The sequence below is a fragment of the Tursiops truncatus genome, chromosome 8 (assembly GCF_011762595.2).
Source record: "Tursiops truncatus isolate mTurTru1 chromosome 8, mTurTru1.mat.Y, whole genome shotgun sequence".
In the NCBI taxonomy this organism is placed as follows: domain Eukaryota; kingdom Metazoa; phylum Chordata; class Mammalia; order Artiodactyla; family Delphinidae; genus Tursiops; species Tursiops truncatus.
In genome coordinates, this window is record NC_047041.1 from 94,608,475 (window position 1) to 94,634,699 (window position 26,225).

Consider the following 26,225-nt stretch of genomic DNA (forward strand, 5'->3'; position numbering starts at 1 on the left):
GTGGCTTTCAGGGGGTTGAAGACTTGGCGGTGAGTGCCCCCCAGAGCTCATGGAGAAAAAACGGTTATGAAAATTTCTTCCAGGGCCCCCTACTGACCCCTGGAAGGGTGCCCCCCATCAAGTCCCCTGAGCCTCTCAGTCCTGTTTCTCCAGGGGCCAGGGCTGGGGGAGGGAACCCAGGAGACTCACTAGAACGGATTCCCCCCATCTCAGTTTCCCCCAGGTAAAGGTCTTTTGGTCCAGCCCACTGCCAATCCAGAAGGTTCTATCAGTTGGGAGAGGAGAGATGGGGGTCGCTTGCCTGCCTCACCAGCCCTGCCCCAACTGTCACTGAAGCCTGTGTGTGGGTCAAGTCCACCCCCGTTTTCTCCCTGGTGACCCACCAGGGTGTCCCTCGTGCTGCAGAGGCCAGCCGTGAATACCACTCACCGCAGTCCCACCTTCACTGTGTGTGACCCGAGCCAAGCCCTCTCCTTGGGGAGGGAGGGCAACTCTTCAGAATGACAGGGGCCACTCAGCTCAGCCTGGGGAGGTAGGTGGCCAGGCCCCAGTTTCTGAGTGAACCCCTGATCTCCCTGCTAGCCCATCCTGAACGTGGCCAGGGTAGTGCCGTAGGGGGTGCTCCGAGCCCCCTCTGCCTGGCCTCCAGCCAGCTCACCCACTGACCCGCCCACCCAACCAGAGCCCTGCTGAGTAGCTGCAGCAAGGGGAGACTTCTGCCCCTGGACAGAGATATAGGAAGAGGAGGCTGAGCCTACATGCGGGGTACAGGGGGGCAGAAAGCACCGATTACAGCAGGATGGGGGACCCTTCCCTCCCTGAGCCTCCTTTCCCAAGCATTGGCCCCTTTGCTCCTCCCAGAGGGGTGCTGGGCTCTGCTCCCCTCCAGATGTCCGTTCTTTCAGCCACGCTGGCTGGTCACAGTGGGGCAGGTGCCCACATAGGCCAGTGCTCCCCAGCTCCCTGAGGCAGGACAAGAGCGATGGGTCAGACTGTCCAGTTTGGTCACTTCCTGGGGCTGGTCCTCTTCGGCCTGAGCAGAGACCTGGTCTCTGAATCCAGCCGGAGCCTCTTCCTGAGGCTCACGGGGTCTCGGGAACGTCAGTTCTCTTCGGCAAACGTGAACACTGAGAAGCGCCTCCGCATCTCTCCCTGGCAGCAGCTGACACGTGGTCCCCAGCGCACACCAGCACCTCCAGTGGCACCCCTACCTGCCTACCTGGCAGTGCCGATGTTCCGATACTGGCATAGCAGCAGGTGTCTGAAAGTCTTTTTAAAGGTGGCATTGCAGAGGGCATAGCAGGCCGGGTTGATGGTGCTGTTGACGTAGCAGAGCCAGTAGCCAATGGACCACACCGTGTCAGGGATGCAGCTCTGGCAGAAGGTGTTCACCAGGACCATGACATTGTAGGGCGTCCAGGTGAGGATGAAGGCTAGCAGAATGGCAAAGATGGTCCGAGTCACCTTGCGCTCCCGGGCTGCCATCTGCCGCTTCTTGCGCACCTGGTTGCGGGCGATGCTGGCAAACTTGCGGGCCACATTGGCCGCCGGACGCATGCCAGCCGGCGTGGCAGGCACAATCTCGATGGCTGTCACACACTCGTTGCCTGTCTGCTTCGTCACAATCTGGATCTTGGACCATTTGGAGGCCGGATTGAGGGTCCGTGGCTGCAGGGGATGTGCAGGTGTGGCGGGCGTGGTGGCCTCTGTGGTTGACAGCTCTGTGGGTGGTCGTTCCTTGGTGTTCTGGGTGGCGCTGCCCGAGCTGGACTCATTGGAGGTGTCCTTGTCAGCCACTGGGCGTGGCGGCGGGGGGAGGACCGGTGGAGGGGCCTCCTCTAGCTTCCCGTTGCGCAGCTCCCCCCGAGAAGCTTCTCCTGGGGGCGGTTTCTTGACACTCTGCTTCATCAGGGGGCTCTTGAGGAAGGCCAGGGTCTTGGCCTTCTTCTCCTTAGGGCCTTCGGGTCGGTGCTTGTGAACTCGGCTGCGACTGGCCAGGGAGATGTGGATGTAGAGCACCGTCATGATGACCACAGGCAGGTAGAAGGCAGCGATGGCCGTGCCGAAGGTCACCGCCGGGTTGGACAAAAACTGGATGAAGCACTGGTTGTCTGGCACCGTCCGCTTGCCCACCACAAACTGCCAGAACAAGATGGCAGGTGCCCAGAGCACGAAGGACAGGACCCAGGCAGCGGCGATCATGAGGCCTGCCATCTTGGTGGTTCGCCGCGCGGGGTAGGTGAGGGGCTTGGTGACGCAGAAGTACCGGTCAAAGCTGATGATGAGCAGGTTCATGACAGAGGCATTGCTCACCACATAGTCCAGGGCCAGCCACAGGTCACACACCACGGCACCCAGAGGCCAGTAGCCCTTGATGATGTACACGGTGTAGAGGTTCATGGAGAAAGCGCCTATGATGAGATCAGCACATGCCAGGCTGAAGAGGAAGTAGTTGTTGACCGTCTGCAGTTGCCTGTTGACCTTGATGGAGAGCATCACCAGGATGTTGCCCACGACAGTCACGAGGCTCAGTGAGCCTGTCACCGTGGCAATGAACACCATCTCCACTGTCTCATAGCGGTTATGGGTTGACGTGACCAGGCGCACAGACTGGTTGCCCAAGCTGCCATTGACCGGTGTGAAGTTCGCCATTTTGGTTAGCAGCAGTGGGCGGGCAGTGTCTGGAGGAGGAAGGAGAGAGGAGAGGGGTGAATGGTTGAAGTGGACTAGAGGGGTGAGGTGGGGTACACTGGAGTCAAGGCGACAGAGGAGCATCACCATCCTGCAGAACTCCATCCTTAGAGAACTCTGTCCCATCACTTCCTCCTGTATTCGGTCATTCGTCCTTTATTGAGTGCCTACTCTTGTACAAGCACTGTTGTACGCGCTGGGGTTATGCTGGGGTTACAGAGTGAAGGAGACACACGCAGGCCCCACTCTCACGGAGCTTACAACCCTAGCAGGGGAGACATACAAGCATGTGAGCCACAAAAAAGTGCTGGAAAGAAAACAAGGGCAGGTGATGGTGAGTGAGTCAGAGGGGTGACCAGCGAAGGCCTCTCCGAGGAGGTGAGCTGGATGAGGAGGAGGAGGCAGCCACAAGAAGAGCTGCAGAGAGTGGCCTAGTCAAGGGCGATGGCGAGAGCAAAGGCCCTGAGGCATGCGTGAGGCATGGACAGAAGGCCAGTGTGGGTGGAGGGGTGGGGCGAAGAGAGGTCCCAGATATCAGTATGTGGCTCTGGTCAGAGGTATTCATTCATTTACCCATTTGGTCATTTCTTAACCAAACATTCCCGGGGACCTGCCCTCCAATCCCTACAGAAGGCACTAGGGACAAAGGAAAGAATATATACTACCAGCTAACATTTATTGTCTACTCAGTGCCGGGCATTTTCTACACTTTTTATAAGTATTCATTCATTTCATCCTCATAACAAACCTATGAAGTAGATACCGTGTTTTTTTTTTTTTTTTTTTTTTGGTGGGGGGCGGGGGTGGCATGTGGCTCGGCACGCAGGATCTTACTTCCCCAACCAGGGAATGAACCCAAGCCCCCTGCAGTGGAAGCACAGAGTCTTAACCACTGGACCGCCAGGGAAGTCCCAGATACTGTTATTTTTTACTAACAGATGAGGAAAATAAGGCACGGAGATGTTAAATAAACTGCCCGAGGTTCCACAGCTCCTTGATCTCATGTTGCTGTCCCAGAGCTAAGGGTTCTGGTAGAGGGAGGCCCAAAGAGCCACAAGAGCCAGTGATCCCACCTTGGGGAAGTCTTCCCAGAGGACCAGAAGAGGTGACATGGAACTAGGAATCCAAAAAGGAGGAGGAGGAAGTGCCACTGTGGCATCCCCTCCCGGAGCCCTCCTCCGTCCCCAGGGCGTGGGGATGCAGTGCAAGGGTAGCTGGGGTCTGTCAGCAGCCAGGGGCTAAGACCTGTGAAGAATCAGAAGCCTAAAGGGCCCATCAGCTGAGGAAAGACACACACGGCTTCCCAGGGGCCAGTGCCCTCCCCAAGGCCTGACAGGGAACCCAAAGGGTGAGCGAGTGTACCAGAGGGAAGAGAGGGGCTGCAGCAGGGGAGCCTGTGGCCAGCCCCTGAGGGTACCCCTCGGCCCACCGGTACACACCACGGCGCCCCAGCTGGGGTCCTCCAAGCACGAGGCTCCTCCCCAGAGCCTCGTCACGTCTCCTCCCCCTCTTCCTCTCCCCTGCGTGTGAGGGAGGCCCACGCCCAGGGCACTGTGCCAGGGCAGCCGCTCAGCCCAGCCTCCTTCACACCCGCCAACACACGCACCATTACACACGCACACGGGCCCATCACAGCCATGCCAGCCCCACAGCTCCCTGTCGTATATGCAGTTCTGTGCGTCTGTGTGAGAGAAGCAGAGGAGAGACAGTGGGGTGTGGAGGAAGGAGCATGCGCCCCACAGCCCAGGCTCCACGGCCAGCGGGCTCTTAGCCATGTGGCCTTGCACAAGCCACCTCACCTTCCTGCTCCTCTCTTTCTCATCTGCAAAACAGAGAGGATGCCTGTCCCGGGGCGGCCTCCCTCCCCGGCAGCAGTGGGGGTCAGCAACTCAACTCCATCTCCAGCATTAACGTGCACTGGACGCTGGAGCCAGGTGCCAGGGTGACGCCCCCTCTCCAAGCCTGGCTTCAGTCCCCTTAAGTCACCATCACAGATGCAGATGCAGACCCAGCCTCCTGGCCTGGTAGTTTCAGTTCTCATGCCCAAATCCTTGGTTCACAGGAGAGGCTCACAGAGGGGTGGTACCACCCCCAAGGTCACAGAGGAATCAAGGGCAAAGACCAGATACTGCCCTCTCCTGGGGGGCGGGGGGGTCTCTGACAGCCCTTTTCAGTGCTGAGAGACTCCAGAATGGAACCTCAGGCACCACCCTCTGAGGAGGGGCGGGAGGGCAGAGGCACCCAGCGTGGAGAGGCTGTCCTTCCTAGGCACCTGCCCGTAGGCACAGGGTGGGCAGGAGTGACCTGTCAGCCAGCCCCAAGGAAACCCTCGTTCTAGCCTCCCAGGTTCAGGACACAGGCCAGTGAGATCAGAATGGGGCTCGAGGTACCAAATAGGAAAAACATAATCGCTCTTGTTTATTGAGTGTTAATTATGAGTCAGGAATCCCTCTGAGCTTTTTATACAGATTATCGGGTTTAATTCCTACAGCAGCCTGAAAAGGCAGGTGCTGTAAGTATGCTCATCTTACTGAAGTAAGTATCTTCTTACAGATGAGGATAATGTTAATTAACTTGCCTAAAGTCACCCAATGTGTAAGCAGGGGCGGGGGCAGGATTAGAACCCAGGAGCCACCTTCTTAACTGCAAGGTGCTACTGCCTCTAGAGTTGATTTCCCGCCTCTGCTCTCCCCTCCTCAAAACCACACCACTAGGGGTGGGTCAGGGGAGGCCTGGGTAGGGCCCCTTCTCATTCCCTGCCAGCTCCCACACTTAGCTTTCCCAGAAGAAAAGAGACCTCTTGTCTCCATCTGTACAGCTAGTCTCCAATCAGGTGGTCAAGGGTTTAGTCCCTCTCTGGGCCCTCTTGGGGAAGCTGCCAGCTGCAGACACGGCAAGGCACTCTCCCTGTTCCCCACCCAAACTATCTTTCTGGACCCCTGGGGGTCACCCGCAGACGTTCTGACTGCACCCTCCTCTGGAGCGTTTCTCTGGGACGCAGGCCCGCCCGAAACCTGGGGAGGCGAGCAACCGCCGCCCAGGCATGTGCGCACCGCTAGATGGCAATGTCGGTCCCTGGGTGCCAGCTCCGGACCTGGAGAGGATGGCCGCTATTCGCCACCGCCCCCAACTCCAAGGCGACTGGGAGAGCAGTGGAGGTCCCAGGCCGGGCCTCCCAGGGGAGGGACTTGGGGCCCCCTCTACAGGCCTCACCCCGTAGCTGCCTTTAGGCCTCACCCCGTAGCTGCCTTTGGCTCCGCACGGGGTTCAATGGTGGGAAAGTTAAGGGCGCCTGGTTCCACCCCTCACGCGGCGAGGAAAGTGTGGGCGGGAAGGCGACTGCGAGTTCTGTTTGTGTGTGATTACTGGGAAGCTCGAGTAGAAGCTAGTAGCTGTCTGCATGTGCTTGTGTGCGCGCGCTGGGCCACGCCTGGATACCAGTGCGCCCGTGTGCATGTGAGCATGCTCGCGCTGTGTGGACACGTGCATGTGCATGCGTGTGTGCGCCTGGAGTGCTGCGGCCTGGGGGATGCACACGGTTCGGGTGCCTGTACCTGTGAGCTTGTGTACACGAGCAAATGCAGGTCCCACAGTGGGTGACCCTCCACATTCTAAATGCCCCTGTAGGGAGGCTCAGCCCAGACTTCGGCTGTCTGAGTAGGAAGAAGGTCGGGCGAAGAACCGGTGTCTAGATGGCGCCCCGCCTGTGCATGGGGAAGAGTCGCCGGCAGGACAAGACCGGACTACAATCTGGGCTGCGACAGACCTCCTGACCTTGGGGGCGTCTTCTTAGCAGAGAGTCCTCTGGTGTCTGCGTCCCCAATGCTGCGGTGCAGAGTCCCAGGCTGGGACTGACTTCTGTCGAGGGGCTGCTGCTAGAGTCTCTCAACCGGGCTTGCGGGACGCTAGGTTCAGCTCAATGTGCCCACTGTGCAGTTATCGCCAAAGGGCGCCCAGTCTGCCTGGCAGGAGGGTGCTTGGTCGGGCCTCGTTGGGAATTATTACTGGGCCCATCTGGAGGCTCCTCCATGTCTCCGTGGTTGTCGAAGGGGACCCGGCTCTCCCGTGCCCCACCCTCCCCCAACTCCCTAGAGCGCAGTTCCTGCAGCCTCTGGGCGTGGGCACCGTGCTTTCCCGGGTCCTGGAGCCCCCCCTTCCCGGACGCGATGGGAGCGTGTTCCCTGGACGCCGGGGGTGGGGGTGGGTCCTCGATTCCTAGTCGTTCACTCTAGGGCTCCGGGAAGGCTGTGGTCTCTGGATCTGTCCCTGGGGCGGGAGAGGAGACTCAGGAGTTGCGGGGAGAGAGAAAGCGCGCAGGGGATTTGGTACCAGAGCCTGAAGCTTCCGCCCTGGGGCTCGGGCCTTGGCGCTGGACCTCCCAGTCTCTGAGCCTGGGCAAAAGAGGTGGGGAGTCTTGGAGGGGGGAGGGGCACCAGGAGAGGGCAGTGGTGTTTTCCGTCGGAGCTCAAGGTCGCTGATGGAGGACTCCACGGACTGGAGTGGGCTGGCAGCGCTGGGGGGTGGGGGCGGGGAGACGGGCGGGAAAAAGGCTCTTTGGGGCTCCAGCGCCCGGCGCCCTGCAGAGCTGCCAGAGGAGGGCAGAAGTGCGGGGTTCCGCCCCCGACGGCTGCCCCTGGCTCCTGGCGGGCTGTGGGCGGGCACACACACCACCACCACCACCCGACCCACTGAGAGTCCATTCCTTCCCAGAGGCGCACCCGGAGATGCCTCCGGGCGACTCCGGGCCTTGCTTCCAGCGGGCCCCTCGCCCCCGGGCCCTCTGGAGCTCCCAGCGCCGCGCTCGCCCCTGAAGGAGCCTGAGGCCCTGGCCCAGTCGGGCCCGCCTCGGGGCGCCTCAGAGGGTCCAGAAGCCACGCGTCCTTCTCTCCCAACCGAGTCCCCCGCCCCCGCGCTGCCGCGGAGTCACTTACCAGACACCTCCGCCCAGTTCCCCTCGCACCTGACAGACGGCTGGACGGGCAGGTGGCCCCGCGGGCCAGCGGGTGGGGCGGGCGGCCGGGCCGCGGGCCGGGGGCGGGGACGGGGTGCAGAGGGGCGGCCCCTGCTCCGCCCGCAGCTCCCAGCGCTGTGGCTCCGACTCGCGCTCACGCTCGCACTTTTCCCCGAGCCGCGTGATGTCACGGGGAAGCAGCCAATCCTGGTGGGCCCGCGCCGCCCGCCCCGGGCCGGCCACCCAACGGGGACGCGCGGGGGCCACCACCCCGGGCGTCGGGGACCCCAGCTACGCGCGCCCCTCCCTGGAGCCGGCCGGCAGCTCTCCACTCGGGCACTATGGGGGCACCGCCCACGGTCACCAGTGCTGTTTAGCGGGGGGCGCTGCCCTCCCGGGAGGCTGGGGGGTGGGGTGGGGTGTCCGCGTTGTCATGGGGACGCGGCGCCCCCTCGTGGGCTGGGAAGGGAGCTGGCAGCCCCGTCTGGCTGCGTTCCCATCTCCGCTCTGACCAAGCCCCCGGGACCGGTAGGTGGTCTCGCGCCCCGCCCGGACCTCACTCTTTATATTGCCCGGCTCGCAGCTGGACCACGGAGGCGCGAGTGTTTGACCCCAACAGGAGGTTATGGGTGGCTGGGGTAGGCTCTGCCGCCCCGGTTCCGTCGGGGCAGAGAGCCGAGGGCCGGCAGTTTCGAGCCTCGAGGCTGCGTACTAGCTACCGGGCAGCCACAGAAGAGGGGCGCCGTCGGGGCCTGGGAAGGAGCTGGAGAGAGAAGCCAGGCAACGGTCCCCAGGGAGAGAGGAGCCGGCTCATCGCACACAACCCCGCCCGCCCCCCATTCCTGCCGCCCTGTTCCCTGCTCCCGCGCTCCAACGGGGAGTGGGTGCGCACCCTTTCTCCAGCCCCGGGAAAGAACGCGCCGCTCATCCAGCCGCGGCCTGGAGGGCAGGTTCACCGATGCTTGTGCGGGAAAGCCGAGTGCCCAAGGTCACCTGGAGCGGAGCCCGGAACGAGACCCCAGAGGGCGAGCTGCTGGTCTCTTGAAGTGTCCGGGAACCACGCGGGCCGGAGCCTTGGGACTTGGGGCCTTGCCTGCACCGAGCAGGAGGGTCCGCTGGGGCGCTCGCCGGACTGAGAGCAGGGAGGCTTCAGCACCTCGGAGAGCTCCACCTCTGCCCTGACCTTGGGGGTTCTGCTCCGCCTGCCCAGGCTCCAGCGTTTCTGCCTCCCTCTGAGACGGCCCTTCCTCGGGCCGGTCAAGGTCCGACTCGCTCCCACAACGCCCGGGCCTGTCACCCCAAACTGTCTGAGTGCAAACACCCAATTAACCTTAAGACGGATGGGTTCTTCTCTTGGAAAATCAACTCAAGTCCCGCCCCTCCTCCACCCTCCCCCAAGGGTTGGGCGGGGGGCTGTGTGTGCGGGGGAGGTGGAGGCCGCACCAGTGCAGGAGGCAGCAGGAGCTGCCAGAGAAGGGGCGGGAACTCAGGCAAGAGGCAGCCCTTTGGGGCTCTTGGTGTGGAGCCTTCTGTGCTGAACAATGAGGCAGAGGTCGGGTCCTAACGCTCCCCAAGGCGACGGCTGGAGTTGGCAGTCGGCTGCAGTGAGAAGCCATGGTCCTTTACATGAACGATCTGGGCTCCCATGATTCTCATAACCAAAGGATGAAAAAGCCCTATTGTTTTTGCTCGCACTTCACAGATGAGGAAACAGGCTTGGTTGGTTCATATGACAATTAGATGACAGTCTGTACTCACTGGTTTCCCTTTTTCATATCCCTCCTAGGGTCCAGGAGAGGGGTGGTCCTCCTAGGAGGGTGAAAGTGTGTGTGCACACACGCACACAGGCTGGGAGAAGGCCAGACACTTATAACTGTAAGATGGGGAAACAAGCAAGGCCACTGGAGGCCACAGAAACTTATCACTAGAAATGTCTCCAACCACTGCCTTGAATTCTTCCAGAAGCTGTCAGGCAAACCTGCTCCAGTTTCTCCAAAATCCCTACTATGGTGTAGGGCATTTGGCCTCCCCCAATCCCAGAACGTGGAGAGCTGAGACAGGAACCAGGGGACCTGGTTTAGTCTGTACTCTCTTTGATCCAACTGGGTCCATAGACATCTTGGGTCCACAGAACTGCTCTGAACCTATTTCCTCATCTCCAAGGGGATTGCTGAGCTCTGCCCCGCTGGCCCCATAACCTCATCATGATATGCAAGGGGGCCCATGAAGGCCCTACTGGGGAGGCTCTACCCACACAGCAAGGGCTTTCTAAGGAAAGAGGTTGGTATGGGGACGGAATGTGTTGACAGGGGCCTCCAACAGGCAGGGGCTGGGTTCATCCTTGGCCAGTAAGGACAGAGGCGAGGCCAGGCAGGACTGAATTTGGGTCACTTCATCCACAAAGCCTCCTCATACCCCCTTTTTCAAAGTAACAGAATACGTCAGGGTCCCATCTGGGTTCAAACCCTGGCTCCACCATTTAGTTGTGTGATCTGGGTGTACCAGTACCCACCTCAGAGGCGTTTTGTGCTAAGGACTGAGAGATAATAAACACTGAATCCTTGGCACACGGTTTACATTCAACATAGTCCCCAATCATGGACCATGTAATTCTTCCTCCCACTGGCGGCAGTATGTGGGTGGAGGTCACGCATTGCAGTGGGCGCCCTTCTCTTTTCATCCTTTAATGCGTAGCTCAAACCTCACCTCTTCAAGGAGGCCTTGTCTTACAGAGCTGGAATTAACTTTAAGAGGTTGCAGAGTAAAAGCCCTGCCTCCTAGAGGGAGAAAATGAAGCAAGAGAAAAGGCAAGTGGCCTGCCCAAGGTCTCACAGCTGATGTGTCTTAGTCCAGAGTGTGCTGTAATATAATAGTTTTCCAAAAAATTCTAGTGTTCCTCACCATATAACTCTTAACAGTGTTTTGTATTATTTGCCTGCCCATTTATCTTTTGGTTTTGCCTCTGCTGGGGCAGAACCTATACTTCTGTATGCCCCATAGTGTCTGGGACAGAGTTGAGCACACAAAAGTTACTCAAGAAGTACTTGTTGCTGGCAAAAAGTCCTGCGGTGGCTCTGATTTCCCTGTATGCCTCTGTGAGAGCAGGGTCAAACATCCTTCTTCCGCTTTCTAACTGACTTAAAACTAAGTGTCCAAGGCCCATGACCACAGCACACCCCTCAGCGCTGTACTGACACAAAGTAAAGGGAAACCTGAGCAGCCAGCAAATGGCATCTTTGGGGGATGCCTGTAGATAAGGCCAAGCTCCCTGCTGGCTCACCCAGACACCCATTATGGGTGCTTTCCCAGGACTGCAGGGGAGCTAGCTTTCTGGCCAGTTACATCTTCACTCCAGGCCCATCATCCTGGGTAGGAAGCAATCACGACGAGCAACCTTAGATCATTCTTACCTACCCACCTGTCACTGTGAAGGTTGCTCCAGTCCTTAGCAGGCCCCTGGGAAGCAGGAGGTGAAGGCACACAGACGCAGCATGAAGCAGAGGTGGCAGCCCTTACCTGAGTGGCTTCTGCTGGGGCATCACGGGGCTCCCCACCTAGGAGGACAGCAGTACCAGAAACAGTGCCTGGGAGAACCAGGGCGGCTCAGTTCAATGTCCTCTCCCAGCCCCCCAACACTACCCCACCCCCGCAACCCCCATGGAAACAAACAGAGAGGAGACTGGTGAGGGGCATGTCATCATTTTAATGATGTAGATCTTTGGTGTTTCCCTCATTAGCAGTCAGACTATCCCCTCTCCTCCCACCACAATGTTTCTATGATGAGTTACGAACAGAAAAGAAATCACATTTTCATACTAAAAACAAAATAATCAGAGCCTCGATTTCTCCACTAGAAACTACATGTACAGTTCAAGATTCCACATGCAACACCTTAAATCACAGACCAAGACCTCACATTCTGACCTGGAGTCTCATCCCCTCCCCCAGCCTTGGGCTGGCTTTGGCCTAGGCTCAGCTAATACTGACACCCACAGGTGCTGCTCTGAGGGCCTTGGGGGGTGGTGGGGAAGGAGGAGCTTGGTGGACAAGCGCTGGGGGCTGGCCAGCCTACACCCCCCACTCCTGAGCGAGGACCTGCCCACCATCCCTTGACCCCATCCTGTCTCAGGCAAGCAGGCTGCCCCATTCACTCCATGGTTGTTCCCCAACAGTAAGTGCAGGAAGTCCCTGTCCTCAGGAATCTGGAGGCCTGGCCTGACCCCTGACTGTGGTCTCTGTGGGGTAAGATGATCAAGAGAAGCTTGAAGCTCTGGAAGGCTCAGAAATGGAGCTGATTTCTGGGAGCCAGGCCGCTCCTCCTGCACTAGGGCTCCTAGTGGCTCTGCCTGCACAACAGGTGAACAGGGAGAAGCTGGCCCACTGGCCACCGTCCAGGATGGTTTGGCCCAGATCTGGAAGACTATTCACCCTTCTGAGGGCTCTCTGCCCAGGGCTGAGTCCCTTGAGCCTTGTTTCCAGGAGAAAGGGGGGTTCATGGCAGGGATACCCATTTCCACCTCCATTCACACTGAGCGCAGCAGCCTGTGGCTCCCCTGGGCTCCAGATCCTAGAAGGTTCTAGTCCCCGGAGGCAAGCCTTGCCCCTTTGACTGCCTCACGCTGGCTGACTCGGACTCTCTCTCAACCCCCCACCCTCTTGCTCCTGTTTCCTGTTTCCGCAGCCCGCGGCTCTTCTGTGCATACAGTTCCCAGTCAGCTGTGAGGTCCGGTTTCTGCTCAGCGGTTCGAGGGGAGGCACCAGTGCACACACGTCTCTACCTGTTCCGTGGCTCCCCACTGGGGCCCGCAGCCTCCCCCAGGCTGCTGCCCCCACCATCGGGAAGGTGGTTGTTATTGGTGAGGTCGCAGTGCAGGGCTGGTCCCTCAGTGCTGGGAAGGGGGACGGGGGAGGAGGTGGGCAGGGCTGCCTGGGGTGGGTCCCGTGCAGGGGTACCAGGCCGGTCCCAGGAGGCTGTCCGGGGGCTCAGGCCTCGCTCTGCCAGCTGCCCAGCTTCTGGGAGCAGTCCCCGAGAGGTGGAGGGCTGGGGCGAGGGGGCGCGCGCGACCCCAGGCTCGGTGCCCGTCTGGGAGCTGCGGTGAATACGGTGGCTGACGATGATGTTGTTGCCAAAACCACCCATGGAGGCCATGGTGGTGCTCTGCTCCCGCTGCACCACGGCTGTCATGCCCCCTTCCGCCATCAGCCGCTGGATCCTGCTGAGAGCATCTTCCCCACTGGCACCGTACTCCGAGCCCTCACCTGCAAGGCACAAAGCAGAAGGGAGGGAATTAACTGCTGGCCTGGGCCTCTGAGTCAGGCAGGCCACCGCTAGTAGTAACTGGGGGATTCTAGCTAAAAGCAGAAACAAGAAGAGGGCCAATCCCTCACTTCAAGAATCAGTCAGGCGACAGACGAATGGATAAAGAACATGTGGCACATGTATACAATGGAATATTACTCAGCCATAAAAAGGAACGAAACTGAGTTCTTTGTAATGAGGTGGATGGACCTAGAGTATGTCATACAGAGTGAAGCCAGAAAGAGAAAAACAAATACTGTATGCTAAAGCACGTATATGGACTCTAAAAAAATGGTACTGATGAACCTAGTGGCAGGGCAGGAATAAAGATGCAGATGTAGAGACCAGACTTGAGGACATGGGCGGGGGAAGGGTAAGCTGGGACGAAGTGAGAGAGTGGCATGGACATATATACACTACCAAATGTAAAATAGCTAGTGGGAAGCTGCTACATAGCACAGGGAGATCAGCTCGATGCTTTGTGATGACCTAGAGGGGTGGGATAGGGAGGGTGGGAGGGAGGCTCAAGAGGGAGGGGATATGGGGATGTATGTATACATATAGCTGATTCACTTTGTTGAACAGCAGAAACTAACACAGCATTGTAAAGCAATTATACTGCAATAAAGATATTAAAAAAAAAAAAAAAAGAATAAGTCAGGGACTTGAAAACTAGATAAGACTCCCCAAACAATCGTAATTCGTACTTCTGTTTTACAGGTGGTGAAACTGAGGCCTAGGTGGCCGAGGCTGCTCAGCTGGTTAAGAGGCAGGGCTGGACCAGAAGCTGGGAGTCTGGTTTTAACCCTCTGGATACCACAGGCAGACCGGTCATGCAGCTAATGCAGGCAACCCAGACAGCTGGCTGTGTCTGCTCCTCCCTGTCTTGGGTAACCTGGCAGACCTGGCCCTGGAACAGGGGGCACTGCCTGGTCTTTGGAAAGCGAGGGCACTGTACGGGGTGTGGCTAGAAGGCAAATGGTCTGCTCTGCTCCGTTTCAAAGCTGTGCTCTCTCTTCATTGTTCTGTTTATGTCACTTCCTAAAAGCACACGAGGAAGACGATTTTTAACTGTTCTCTAGAAGGCATTCTGTCTTCTCCTCTTGTCCCACTTTACTCACCAACTTTCCCAAGTTATTTCCCACATACTGTTCTCCCGGGGCTGGATGCCTGATACCCTCATTTTTCGCTAGAGGCAGACAACTGGCCCAGCCTGAGGCTTCAGTCTGCACCTCTAGGGAGGAAGAGAGAAGGTTCTGCTCTTTCCCCCAAAGCCTGAGTATTCCCTTGTCTGTGAGCAGACAAGGCTTTGGCTCAGACCTTAGTTCTGCCACTCACTAGCTGTGTGACCTAGGATAAGTCCCTTGACACCCACATTCCTGTTTTCTTTTCTTTATCTTTTTTTTGGCTGCGTCAGGTCTTAGCTGAAGCACGCAGGATCTTCGTTGAGGCACGCGGGATCTTTCATTGCGGTGTGCAGGCTCCTCTAGCTGTGGTGCATGGGCTTCTCTGCAGTTGTGGCATGCGGGTTTTCTCTCTCTAGCTGTGGCGTGCAGGCTCCAGGTCATGTGGGCTCTGTAGTTGTGGCGCGCGGGCTTTCTTGTTGAGGCACGCGGGCTCTCTTGTTGAGGCACGCGAGCTCAGTAGTTGTGGCATCAGGGCTTAGTTGCCCCATGGCATGTGGGATCTCAGTTCTCCGACCAGGGATTGAACCCGTGTCTCCCTGCAATGGAAGGCGGATTCTTCACCACTGGACCACCAGGGAAGTACCCCTCAATTTTCTGACTTGCAAAAGAGGGATGAAACATCCAACCTGCAAGGTGCCGGGTAGAGGGAATGAGATAATGCCTGTTACACACCTGACACACAGCGGGTGCTCAGTCAATGGTGGCTGTTGTGAATAACCTGGACTCTGCAGGAAGAGCCCCACCCTGAGGGACCTTCCTCCAGCCTGTGTTCAGCCCCCACTGGGCAGACATGCAGTCCAAGCCTGTGGGCAACTATGATCAAGGCTCCCAGGCTGCCAGGGCTGCTCTACCAAACTATGTACGGATTTGTTTCCTTTGGCTACCTGTTGGCCACTTTGGGATTCTGCAGTCTGGGCAGCTTTGATGGTGACGTTTGAATTTTTGGGGGGGTACTTGTTGTCAACAGCTATCTTTGCAAGACTTTCTTTGCTCCCACACTGTCCAGTGCCTTCTCTCTACTCACCTTGTCAGAGCTGGATTTCCAGGCAGCCAGTTCTGCAGCTGCATCGAAGTCCCGTTAGATCTCTTCCCTCCTTGCAAGTGCTTGGCAGGTATGTGCTGGTAGTTCTTCCTCTGGGTCTCAGTGAGACAGTTCCCCCCCAGCACTGAGTAGGGACTCCGCCTGGGCTCTCACTTATGTCCAGCTTGCTTTTCTCCAGATTTTCTAGTAAATTCTACCCTCCCACCTCCAACCCCTCAAGGCAAGCTGCCCTTACGTGCTTCCCCCTCAGACAGCTCAGTGCCAACTCCCAGGGCAGAAGGAGAGAGAACCTGAAGGGCTCTCAGAGTACTTCTCTCAAGGGAAAAGCTGTTCAGCAGTGGGTAGGGGTAAGAGGAAAGGTCAATCTAGGGCTTTGGTGCCAGCACAGCTTCTACCCTGTGAGCCAAAAGGGCGACCTGGAGAGGGCCCATGGGGACCTCCCTGTGCTGCCACTGCCACAGTTCTCCAAGAACGCTATGCACTGAGGGCCTCCCCAGCCCGGCCTGGGGTATGCAGTAGGCTGGCCCACGGCCTGCTGGCATTGGAGCTCAGTGGGCTGGGCTCTGTGCCCGGTGAACTATCAGCTCTTTTCCTGTAGATCACTTTGAGGGGCGGGGCAGGTCTGCCTTGGGGCCCTAGGGGAGCTGTCACAGCTAGGCCCTGCCCTGCTGCTGGCACTCGGGTCTGGGACCTCCTGTCCTTTCTCACTGTGCCAGTGGCTCCAGGCCTGGCCACCTCTCACCGCAACTGTGGCTGTCTTTCCTAAATGGTCTTCTTGCTTCTCTCTCCCCTTTCCACCCAGCCTCCATGCTGCTGCTATTACCATTCTAATTCAGCTCTGATCCACTGAGTTCTGGTTAAGTCCATACTCGGTTCAAAACCCAGCAGCTCCAAGAGTCCTCAAGTAGTTAAGGTTCTCACCGTGACATTTAAAGGCCCTCTCTGGTCAGGTCCTAGCTGTTTCCCTGACCATCCCCCTTCCTGAACCCAGAGACTCAGCGCTGCTGTGTGCCCAGCGCCCCTGCCTGCACACACTGTGGGTGTTCTACCTGCCACGCACCTGCCCATTTCCCCACATCCGAAGTCCATTTGTTTACAAGGGCCAGCACAAGTACCACCTCCCTCACCCTGCCTTCCAAGGTCCCCACCTGGGAGTGGCTGCTCCTGCTCTGGGCCCCACAGTGACCCACACTTCTCTGCGTCAGAGTCCTCTCCCTCTGGGCTCTAAGTTCCTGATGGTCTTGGACTAAGTTTTATTCATCTTTGGGCTTGCACTTGGCATCTACCTGTCGAATGTGTGGGTGAATAAAGGGCTCCCAGGCTGCCTACAGGCGTTCCAGACTTAAGGTGGCTTCTGAAAACCGGTCACATGTTACCCTTTTGCTATGGGGACACAGTTATATGTCTGTTTCCTTTCTGGACTTATTTTTGAGGGTAGAGACATGGCTTCATCTCTGAATCAGATTCCCTTTGCAATACCTGTGGATTCATGGTGCCTAATACAATACAATACTAGACATAAAGTAAGTACTCACAAAAGATGGGATAGAAGAGTTTAAAATGTATACACAAACGATTTCCTCAGGGCTGGGTGTAGGTAGCTTCAGCCTAGAGAGCTGTGAGCTGTGCTTGTCTCTTGGGAGCTCTAAGTCAAGGCTGCGAGCCAAGGTAGGCAGCCAGCACATTCTTCAAGAGGAAAACACACTGGGGCCTGAGAGAAGTGGCAGCCATGGCTAGGGATCCAAGCTATTAGCTCCAGGAGCAGTGGCGGCCACAGGGGTTAATTCTGCTGTCTCCTTCCCTGTAGCAAAAGCATTTCTTTTTGTCTCTGAAAAATGGTAAACTGATTTAGTGTTGACATGAGATCATTTCCTTGGCAAGTTCTAAGGTACGTTCTGGATACAGAGGCCAGAATGGGATCAGTAACTTCCCATAATGCCCAGTTCTGGGGGTTTCACTGCCCAGAAGAGGGAAGCCAGATTGCATCAGAGGAGGAGCTGCCCTTCCTGACCTCAGGGGGCACCCTTTCCTTCCCTTTTCACATTTGCTCTTCCCTGGCCCAGCTGGTCTGTCATCTTCACCAGACAACAAAAAGGTCCAAGCAACCGTTCTCAGTGGTCAGAGGCAGAGCCATGGGCTCCCCAAATAGTGCAGCACAGCCAAGCTCGGAGGCAGGGCCTTGCCTCTGCTCAATTCATTCATTCCACACACTTCTTGAGCACCCACTGTGTGCCAGGCAGGCACTGTATCAGAGCTGGGAGCAAACAGTGAGCCCAGGGAATGCCTCCCCTCCCTTTCTGAGTGACAGGGTAGGGAAGCTTTAAAGCTGGACAAGTAAAAAAGCCAACACCTGCAAACTCCCCCTGTGGAGGGCTCTTCCGGGAAGTCCTAGACAGAACTGAATAGATTTTAATAAAATTCTCATAGAACATGAAAATGAGTAGCCTGGGACCCCTCAGTGCTAACCAGTGGGAAAGGGCCAGGGGAGGGGCAGGCCACAGAATGGTAAATACCACAAGTGGAGCTGGCTGGCCAGACTAATAGACTGGGCCCTGGTGTGTGGAGGGGTGCAGAGGGGGTACCCCCCAACCAGCCCCAGCCCCACCTTCTAGCTAAGCCCAGAAGAGTTAACCAACTTGATGAGCGGTTTCCTTTAGTAGTTTTGCCAACTGGGAGACAGAAGGCGGCGGGGGGGGGGGGGGGGGTGGGGGTGTGTGGGTGTGTGTGTGTGTGTGTGTGTGTGGGGGGTTGTGTGTGTGTGTGTGTGTGTGTGTGTGTGTTTTTGTGTGTGTGTGTGTGTCTGGGAGACAGAAGGCAGGGGTGTGTGTGTGTGTGTGTGTGTGTCTCTGGGAGACAGAAGGCAGGGGTGTGTGTGTGTGTGTGTGTGTGTGTGTGTGTGTGTCTCTGGGAGACAGAAGGCAGGGGTGTGTGTGTGTGTGTGTGTGTCTCTGGGAGACAGAAGGCAGGGGTGTGTGTGTGTGTGTGTGTGTCTCTGGGAGACAGAAGGCAGGGGTGTGTGTGTGTGTGTGTGTGTGTGTGTGTGTGTGTGTGTGTGTGTGTGTCTCTGGGAGACAGAAGGCAGGGGTGTGTGTGTGTGTGTGTGTGTGTGTGTGTGTGTGTGTCTCTGGGAGACAGAAGGCAGGGGTGTGTGTGTGTGTGTGTGTGTGTGTCTGTGTGTCTGTGTGTCTGTGTGTCTGTGTGCGTGTGTGTGTGTGTAGCTGCTGTGTCTGCCTGCTAGATGGGGAAAGCGGACCAGGAAGGAAGTCTGAGCCCAAGAAGACTCTTGATTCCTGGTCCCCCTACCAGAGCGGCAGTAGTGGACAGTGGTCAGTGGGGTAAGCACCTCAGAACAACGCTCCTGGCCCCAGGAGGGACAAGCCTGGCCAGTCACACCCACTGGTCAATGCCCCACACATCTTCTCCCCATACTTCTTTCTAGGTGTGGGGTTTTCTGAAAGGGACTATGATGCTGTCCCTTTCAGAGCTGGAGGTCCAGAGCTCCAGGCAAAGTTCACCAGGCCAGACAGATGCAGCGAGCCATCCTGAACCACCCTGCCCAGGCTCCCGTTCTAGAGAACAGCCTATTCAACTGCTGCCTCTGCTGAAGAGTGCCTCTGGCCTCTGAAGGGCTCACCCTCCACCACCTGTTCTACTTTGCAGGGAGAGACTGGGAGAGAATCAGGTTCTGGTCTCAAACTGGAAAACAGAACCTCCTTCCTCCTGCCAGCCCATCATCCGCATCCTGAAACAGGAAGAAAGGAACTTATAATTGACTGGAGGCCAGAAATAAGCTGATGCTAATCAAGAAATATCAGAGGCTTCTTTGGGAGGTGAAAACACCGGTGGATGCTCTTCTCCTCAAGTGGGGAGCCCCTCCTGCACTTCACTTTCAGGCTGAAGGCCTCACTTCTGACCCAGATCCCTGTAATCTGCCCTTCCTGCTCATCCAGCCTCAGTCTCAACATGCGATGACAGGCCAGGAACAAGAGCCCACTAGTGAGTGGTCCTCGGTGCAGATGGTAATGTTTTTGAACTTGGTGCCCTTGCAGCTGCTGTCCCCTCCGCCAGGAATGCCTGCCCCCTGCCCCCATCCCACTTGGCCTGACATTTTCCTACTTATCCTTGAAGACTCAGCTCAGGGTCGCCTCCTCCAGAAGCCTTCCCCGAGCCCCACAGTTGGGAGCTGGGCCCCCCTCCTCCGTGGCCCCGAGGTCCTTATCGTGTGAAGCAATTACCTGCTGGGTGCCTGCCTCCCTGTCTAGACGTCCAGTTCCTTGGGGAAGGACCAAGGCCTATCTGTCTTTGCAACCCCAGCGGCTGATGCACGGGAGACAGTCAGTAAACGGCCACGAGATCGCGGCAGGGGGGCCGCCTCAGACAAGGACTTCCGCCTGGGGTTGGCTGGAGGAGCTCCAGCTCTCTCCTCTTCAGTGAGGCTCGGAGCTGTGTTGGGCTGCTGCAGCCGCTACCTCTACACCAAGGGGTTTCCACCCAACAGATGTAGGAGGTGGCCTGGGCCACAGACCAAGAAGGGACTTAACTGTAAAAAGTGTCAGTTCATGGCAGCGACAGGGACAGTGCCCTGCTGGGGGGCTGCAGTTTGGAAAGCTGTTCCCTGGAGGTGACACAGGCAGATTAGTTACTCCTTGCCCGATGCACACCTGTCCTCTCTTCTCATGGTCTCTCTTGAGCAAATGGCTTAACACGGACCTAGGAAATGTGGGTCTGTTTGGAGGCTGCCTTGTCTGGAGCCTGGAGCAGCCAGGGGCTGGGGTAGGGGGTAAGGACAGTGACTGAGCGAGAACAGCCTATTTAACACAGCTGCCAACACACTCCAAAGGGGTTCGAGCGCTACCGCTGGGAAGTGCTAATTGGTTCTTAGCAGTGTGAGGCCAGCGCAGAGCCAGGGCGGAGCTGGCTGAGCCACACCTGCAATAGGTGAGAGGAAGGGGCTGACTGCGTGCCAGGCTGCAGTCAAAATGGCCATGAAGCACAGGTGTGTGAGGGCCTCACCTGTGGCAGTCCTGACTCCGCCAGGCTGGCAGCAGGGGGAGACAAGCTACCCTGTGGCGTGGTCCTGGAAGCCCGAGGCCTGGGGTGCATGTCTCTGGAACGAGAGCTCACAGCAGGGAGCCTTCTCTATCTAGATGACTCTCTGTGCTCTCTCTCTGGAAGAACACCCTGGGTCCTCCAAGTTTTAGAGGATAAGGAGATGAGGGTCCTTGGTGGGACTGAGCAAAGCTGTGAGAGCAGCTCGGCTTGCCGGAGCAGTGACCCAGATCAGGGGAATGACCTTCCTGCCCGAGGAGGCACCACCATGTGAGGGGCACTCACCCTGACAGCAGTGGTGCTCGCCCTGCACCAGCTGTCCGTGTGGAGGGGCCGGGAGCCTCAGGGAGGGGTGAGAATGGTCCCAGCCCCCACCCCACGCCACTCTCCCGGCCTCATTTCCCCTCTAGTGTTACATGGATCCTACCTTCACCAGGACCTGAAGCTGCTGTCCCCGGCTCCTGGATCTCCCTCTCTGTCTGTGTTTCGGCATTCTGCAGCTGAAGGGCCAGAGTCTGGGTGCCCTGAGACGTCACTGAGGTGGTGGGGTTCCGGGGCTGCAGCCCAATTGCATTCATCAGGCCCATGTCTCTGTCTGTCCTCCATGTGGCTCTGCTGGTGCTACGGAGAGAAAGGCAGAGCGGAGTCGGGCAGGGCTGGGGACAGCACACCACACACAGCTCCGCGTGCTCCATGCCAATCCCCAGGGCACAGCCTGGACCAGGGCCTGCAGGCTGAGAGGCCCGCTCCCGCGGCTGCCTCCCGATGGCGGTGAACTCGCCTGTGTCCTTTCTCCTCCAGATCAGTCCACACCCCGGGACAATGAAAGGAGGCGCAGAACCGTCCAGTTTTGCAAACCCAGCTGGTCCAGTCACTCAAACAACGAGGGCCTTTCTGGGGAGGTAGAGATGGCTGATCTTAAAAGACGCTTCCTTAGATTCGGGAAGCCACTAGCTGAGCTCCATGGGAAAAAGGGTGAGCAGCCCAAGAGGGCCCTTTCTCTCTTTAGCTTTTCCTTCCTTCTAACTATATGCTGACAAGATTCCAGTTTAAATTCTTGGAACTGCCACTGAATCTCCACTTTGGAGGAGAAGCACCAGGACTCCTGTGAGGCTGCTCTGGGATCCTCCTTCGGGGCCTTCTGAAAATAGACCCTTAAAAGCAGGGAGCGCCAGCTGCCAATGAGTAAGGCCCAGGCCCCAAGCTATACGCCCCCTTCCTTGGGCATTTCCTAGGCACTGACCCTCAGGACAGCTCAAGCCGGCAGCAGAGGGAGCCCAGGACTTTCAAGACAGTCACCAGCCACTCCTATTTGTAGCTGCTTCTGGGGATTACTCCTCCGGCTGTGCCCTGTACTCCCTCTAGGAAGCAGTGACTGCTTTGGCTTTATCATTGACCCAGGACTTTTTCTCAAAATGTTCCAGTCTTCGTTAATGAATTAAGTGATGAGAGGATCAGTACCAGGTTCCTACTCTCTCACTGGCTCCTGGGGAGGGTCTGTCCCAGGGCTGCAGCTCTGGGCAGCTTGGACCCTGAGGCCTGGGTCACGTGGGAGACTGCCCACAAGCAATTTCCTAGGGAGGGCATCCCTCTCCAGTGTCCACTCCTTTCTCCTCACCGCAGCTCGCCCAGATACCATGCCAGAATGAGAGGGCTAGACGGTGTCCTAGCCTGTCTTAAATCAAGGCTCTGAGGGCAGAGGTTCTGTTCTCTTTCTTAGCCATGAAACACTCTTCTCGAACAAAATCACATGCAAAAGCTCAACGCATGAAGCAGATCAAAGAGGAGCTGCTCTGGTTGAGGACGGGCAGCTACAGAGCCCTGGAGCACAGTCTGAGGGCACTGTTCCAGAGCCCACTGGTTGCAGAAGGGAGGGCGGGCCTCCTCTTTCACAAACTCACCCAGGCCTCTCACTGCTTCGGCTGCTGGAGTGAACAGTGAAGACAGTCTCATTCAGCTGGTCCCAGTAGTACTCAACACCAGAGTTTAAGGCCCTGAAAATCAGTTGGGAAGGAGAAAAGGTGGAAGGCATTAGATACGGAACGGTCAGAACTCCTTGCAATTCCCTCCTTCCTCTCCTGGGGCTGGGCTGAGGCCAGGACCAAAGATATTCCTGCATCAGGATGCTCAGTGTAGAGCAGACCAGACAAATCTCCAACAGCCCCAAAGCCTGGAGTGGTGGCTTTAGCCTCTTCCATCCCCCAGAGCCTAACTGGCTCCTCTTTGGGGCTAAGGAAGAGCTAAAAAATAGCCATGCCAGTCAGGCAGTGAGTTCTGCGTGTACTTCAGACATATGAGAAAGGAGCTAAGATGGCCCTGGAGATACCAGGTGCCACGGACAGCCCTGTCTAAAGGGAGTGCTTAGTGCTCAGAAACAGAGAGTGCAGGCTCTCACCATTGGGTCTTCCCTACAGCCACGGGGTCAGGAGAAAGGAAAATGAGGGCACCTTTACATTTTTACTTTGCCTGGAGCTCAGAAGTCTAAGCAGGAAAAAGCTCCTGCTGAGCCAGAGAGGCCCACATCTCTTTCTATTTTGGCCCTAGCGGCTCCTCTGCCACGTAGAGGCTGGACAAGCAACTGGGAGAGCTGAAGATGACCAGGGAGGGCTCACAAACTTCTCCTGGGGGAGGGAGGAGAAAAACTGCAGCAGCAATGGGCTGGACTGCTGACAGCAGAGAGAAGAGCTTCTAGCCATCAAGTTCTCTGGGCTGCCAACCTTCTCCTGGTTCCTTCTTTCCCTGCAATGGAGTATCAAGCAGTTTCTTCCAACCTCACGCAGGCAAAACTGCCAGAAGGGAAGCAGTGGCCTCTTATCTTTCTATACTGATGTGCCACCTCAGGCAGCAAGCCTGGCTGCCAGTGGTGGGTCCCAAAATGCAAGACAGCTACCTAGCACCAAGCACATGGTTGACGGTGGGGTGCTGCTGACGGTGGTGAAGGAAGAGGGATAAGAGTTGGGAAACAGCTGTCTTTGAGCCCTTTGATGAGAACTCCAGTGTCTATGTAGAGATTGTAGGAGATACTCAAAAAAGCTAGCTCTGCTCCTAAGAGGGACAGGGCATGCACATGTGCTTGAAGAGCTCTGCTATAGACTGAATCCCCCACAAATTCACATGTTGAAACCCTACCCCCAAAGTGACTGTATCTGGAGATAGGGTCTTTAGAAGGTAATTAAGGTTAAATGAAGTCATAAGACTGGGACCCTAACCCAAAAGGACTCTGGCCTTATAAGGAGAGAGAGAGATCTTATTCTCTTTCTCCATCATGTGAGGACACAGTGAGAAGGTGGCTGTCTGCAAGCCAGGAAAGGAGTCCTCACCAGAACTCAACCATGCCAGCACCTGATCTCAGACTTCTAGCTTCCAGATGGTAGAAAATAAATTTCTGGTGATTAAGCCACCCCGTCTTGAGCTGACTAAGAAAAGCTCCAACGGAAGCCAGCTTTTTAACCTAGAGGCTGAGGTCACCTTCCTTTAACGACAGAACTTCTTCAATAAAGAGCAAACAAATGAAAGTCAGTGGGTTGTGAGGATTAGCCAGGAAAAGATGAGTTGTGGGGGGGTGACGTAAGGTGATTCCTTCCTAAATGTGAGGATTGGATAGGGCAGGGGCCTGATGGGGCCTGCATGGTGAGCGACTGCATGTCAGGAGGCTGTGCTACCTCAGGTGAAAGGAAACGGGCCTAGGCACTGGGACCCCAAATCCATCACTAGAGGGGCACTAAGATTCTGGGGATTAGGCTTTACCTGTGGGAAAGAGCCACAGCCAAACAAAAGTACTCTTCCTCTCCCTGTTCTGGACTAAACCCCTCCCAACTCCTCTTAGAGGGCAGATTTGGTGTGATCTTCAGACGAGCCCTCTGAAAGAACATCAATAAAGAATTAAAGTTCAGGGTAACAACACCTGCGGTCAGCCCGGGGGCCAGGACTGAGGTCAGCACCCTGAGCCGGGACACCTCAACCCGAATCTCCGCCACCGCCACTCCCACAGCCACACAGGAGGTGGCGGGCCATGTTTCCTGGATCTCAGCGAGCTGCTGTTTCTCCTCGAGACCACAGGGAGCTGAGTCACCAGATACTCAGCTATTTTTGTGAGGGTTGTCTGAGAACAACAGGGCATTGGAGAGCAGAGGTGAGAGAAGACCTTACGTGAGGGAAGAGGCAAATGACCAGAAACAAAAGCAGAGGCCCCCAGAAAACAAAGCCACCACTGCAATTTTTGATGAGCAAATCTTGGCTGCATGAGGCACCACATGAAGCCAGCTGCCAGGGAGTCTCTGATTTACGAACTTGTCAAGATTTATTGACAGGTGGCAATACCACGTGGGTCCCCGCCAAATCCTTTGTCTGTAATTCCTGCTACCCAGGGCTGGTTAGTGACAACAAACTGCTCACACCAAACCTATACCAAACCATGTATTGCGTGACCAGGCACCTTCCTTCCCATCTCAGAGAAAAGGCCACCTGAAGGCACACTCTCTGAGCTGCGACTGCCAGCATGACGCTGATGGTCAAAGAGTCCCTCCAACACTTTCCATCTGGCAGCATGCGCCATCAGCTCCAGGCTATGAACTCTGGCCACTTACTGAGGATATCAACTGCCAAACAGAACAGGAGTGACGGAGGCTATCAACATCCTATTCCATTCTCCCCCCGCCCCCGACCCCAATCCTCTCTACTCCCCACCAAGAGGTCCAATTCCAGCCATGATTTGTTCTACCTTCTATGGTCAGACCAGCTTGAGTACAACAAGCTCATGGATTTGGTTGAAATTCCAGGCACTGTACCAAGGAACAGAGTTGAAGATACCCTCCTCTGGCTAATGAAACTCTAAGTGTTCAATATTCAGTGTTGCTTATTTCCATCTGTAAGCTAAAGAACAGTCCCAACCCTCTCCTTCCTCCTTGGACCTTAGGGAGGATGAATGAGTCACCACTGTTTGCTCTAGGTTCTTCCTGGAAGCTAGACAAACACACAGAGGGGTGAAGAAGAATGAGAAGGCCAGTCAGGGTCAGCCTTCCTGGCTTCCTTCAACAGCCTCTGTGAGCTGTGCTTCTGGGCTTGGTTCAGTGACTCCTCACAGCTGGGACCCTTGGGGCTCCCTGAACACAGCTAAGAGCCAGTCTGGCTTCCTCGGTGGTGAAAACGCTCTCACACAGAACTGCCCTCCTCGGCAGTGAAAGCACCGAGTCCTAACTTCTGGACCACCAGGGAATTCCCCCCAGCCTACTTTTCTTCTGACATGAGTCTCTGAATTCTGTCTTCTGAGCTGACTCTCAGAGGTCTTCCCAGCACCTCCCCACCCCGCCGTTTGTAGGGCTGATCTATGAGACGGAAGTGAGCAAGCAGCCCCTCATATCAATCTGGCACTTCATACCCACCCTGGTTACTGGTTGGGGGGCTGGCTGGGCTGGCGGACAGCCAGAGGCACAGGAGCAGCTTGGGAGGGGTGGCGGGTCAGAGAGCAGAGCAAAGGAGAAAGGAGCATCTCACTGCTGGGAGCGGGGGGGACACCAGGCTATCAGCCACTGAAATGGCTCTGTATATGGGTGGAAGGGCCAGTGGTCCATCTCCTCACCTGTCCTAAGAATTTCTGTGCCTGGAGAGATGGAGTGTTTCCTTAGGCTTTTTTCTACTGTCAAGTGGGGTTTTAATACCTTCAAGAGATGCCCAAGGAGCTTGTTACCTCTGTCTTTGTGCTTGGAGAGCGTGCCAAGGCTAAGACAATGGAGGAAAAATCAAGAACAGGATTGAAAGCACAAAATGTGGTAAAGCTGCCTGTGCCTGAGACAAAGGCAGACAACCACCTGTTTTGGAGGGAGGGCTGTAATCTTGGCCCAGCTGGCTGGCTGGCTGGCTCATGTGCCCTTGGGAATGGGTGTGCCAGGGAGCTGCATCACGCAGGGCCAGGCAGCAGGCAACAACCCTGAGCTTCTACTTCCCTATTTATTTGTTCTCCTCGTTCGAAGCCGGAGATCACTCAGAGACTGTTAAAAAAGATGTACA

The 26,225-nt window shown here is 56.7% G+C and overlaps 2 protein-coding genes across 16 annotated transcripts in view; both read right to left on the reverse strand.

Annotated features, from left to right (window-relative positions):
- Positions 1–82: 82 nt before the first annotated feature.
- On the reverse strand, positions 83–7,807 carry CHRM4 (cholinergic receptor muscarinic 4). The gene is made up of 2 exons (XM_033860573.2): positions 7,623–7,807; positions 83–2,681 (listed from the first exon to the last, which is right to left on the reverse strand). The coding sequence occupies exon 2, from the start codon at positions 2,650–2,652 to the stop codon at positions 1,216–1,218; it is 1,437 nt and encodes a 478-aa protein (XP_033716464.1). The 5' UTR covers positions 2,653–2,681; positions 7,623–7,807; the 3' UTR covers positions 83–1,215.
- A 3,518-nt stretch (positions 7,808–11,325) lies between these two features.
- AMBRA1 (autophagy and beclin 1 regulator 1) overlaps positions 11,326–26,225 on the reverse strand; it is a 177,809-nt gene continuing 162,909 nt past the window's right edge. For 14 of the 15 annotated variants that reach the window (XM_073808864.1, XM_073808859.1, XM_073808860.1 and 11 more), the window contains 3 exons: positions 22,121–22,213; positions 20,647–20,840; positions 11,326–12,901 (listed from right to left, as the gene is read on the reverse strand). In XM_073808864.1, the coding sequence (XP_073664965.1) occupies positions 12,417–12,901; positions 20,647–20,840; positions 22,121–22,213 (772 nt within the window). In that variant the 3' untranslated portion in view covers positions 11,326–12,416. The other variant, XM_073808870.1, reaches the window with a different exon arrangement.

Excerpts from the sequence above, each read along its gene's own strand:
- CHRM4 (XM_033860573.2), bottom strand. The coding sequence starts at position 2,652 with ATGGCGAACTTCACACCGGTCAATGGCAGCTTGGGCAACCAGTCTGTG.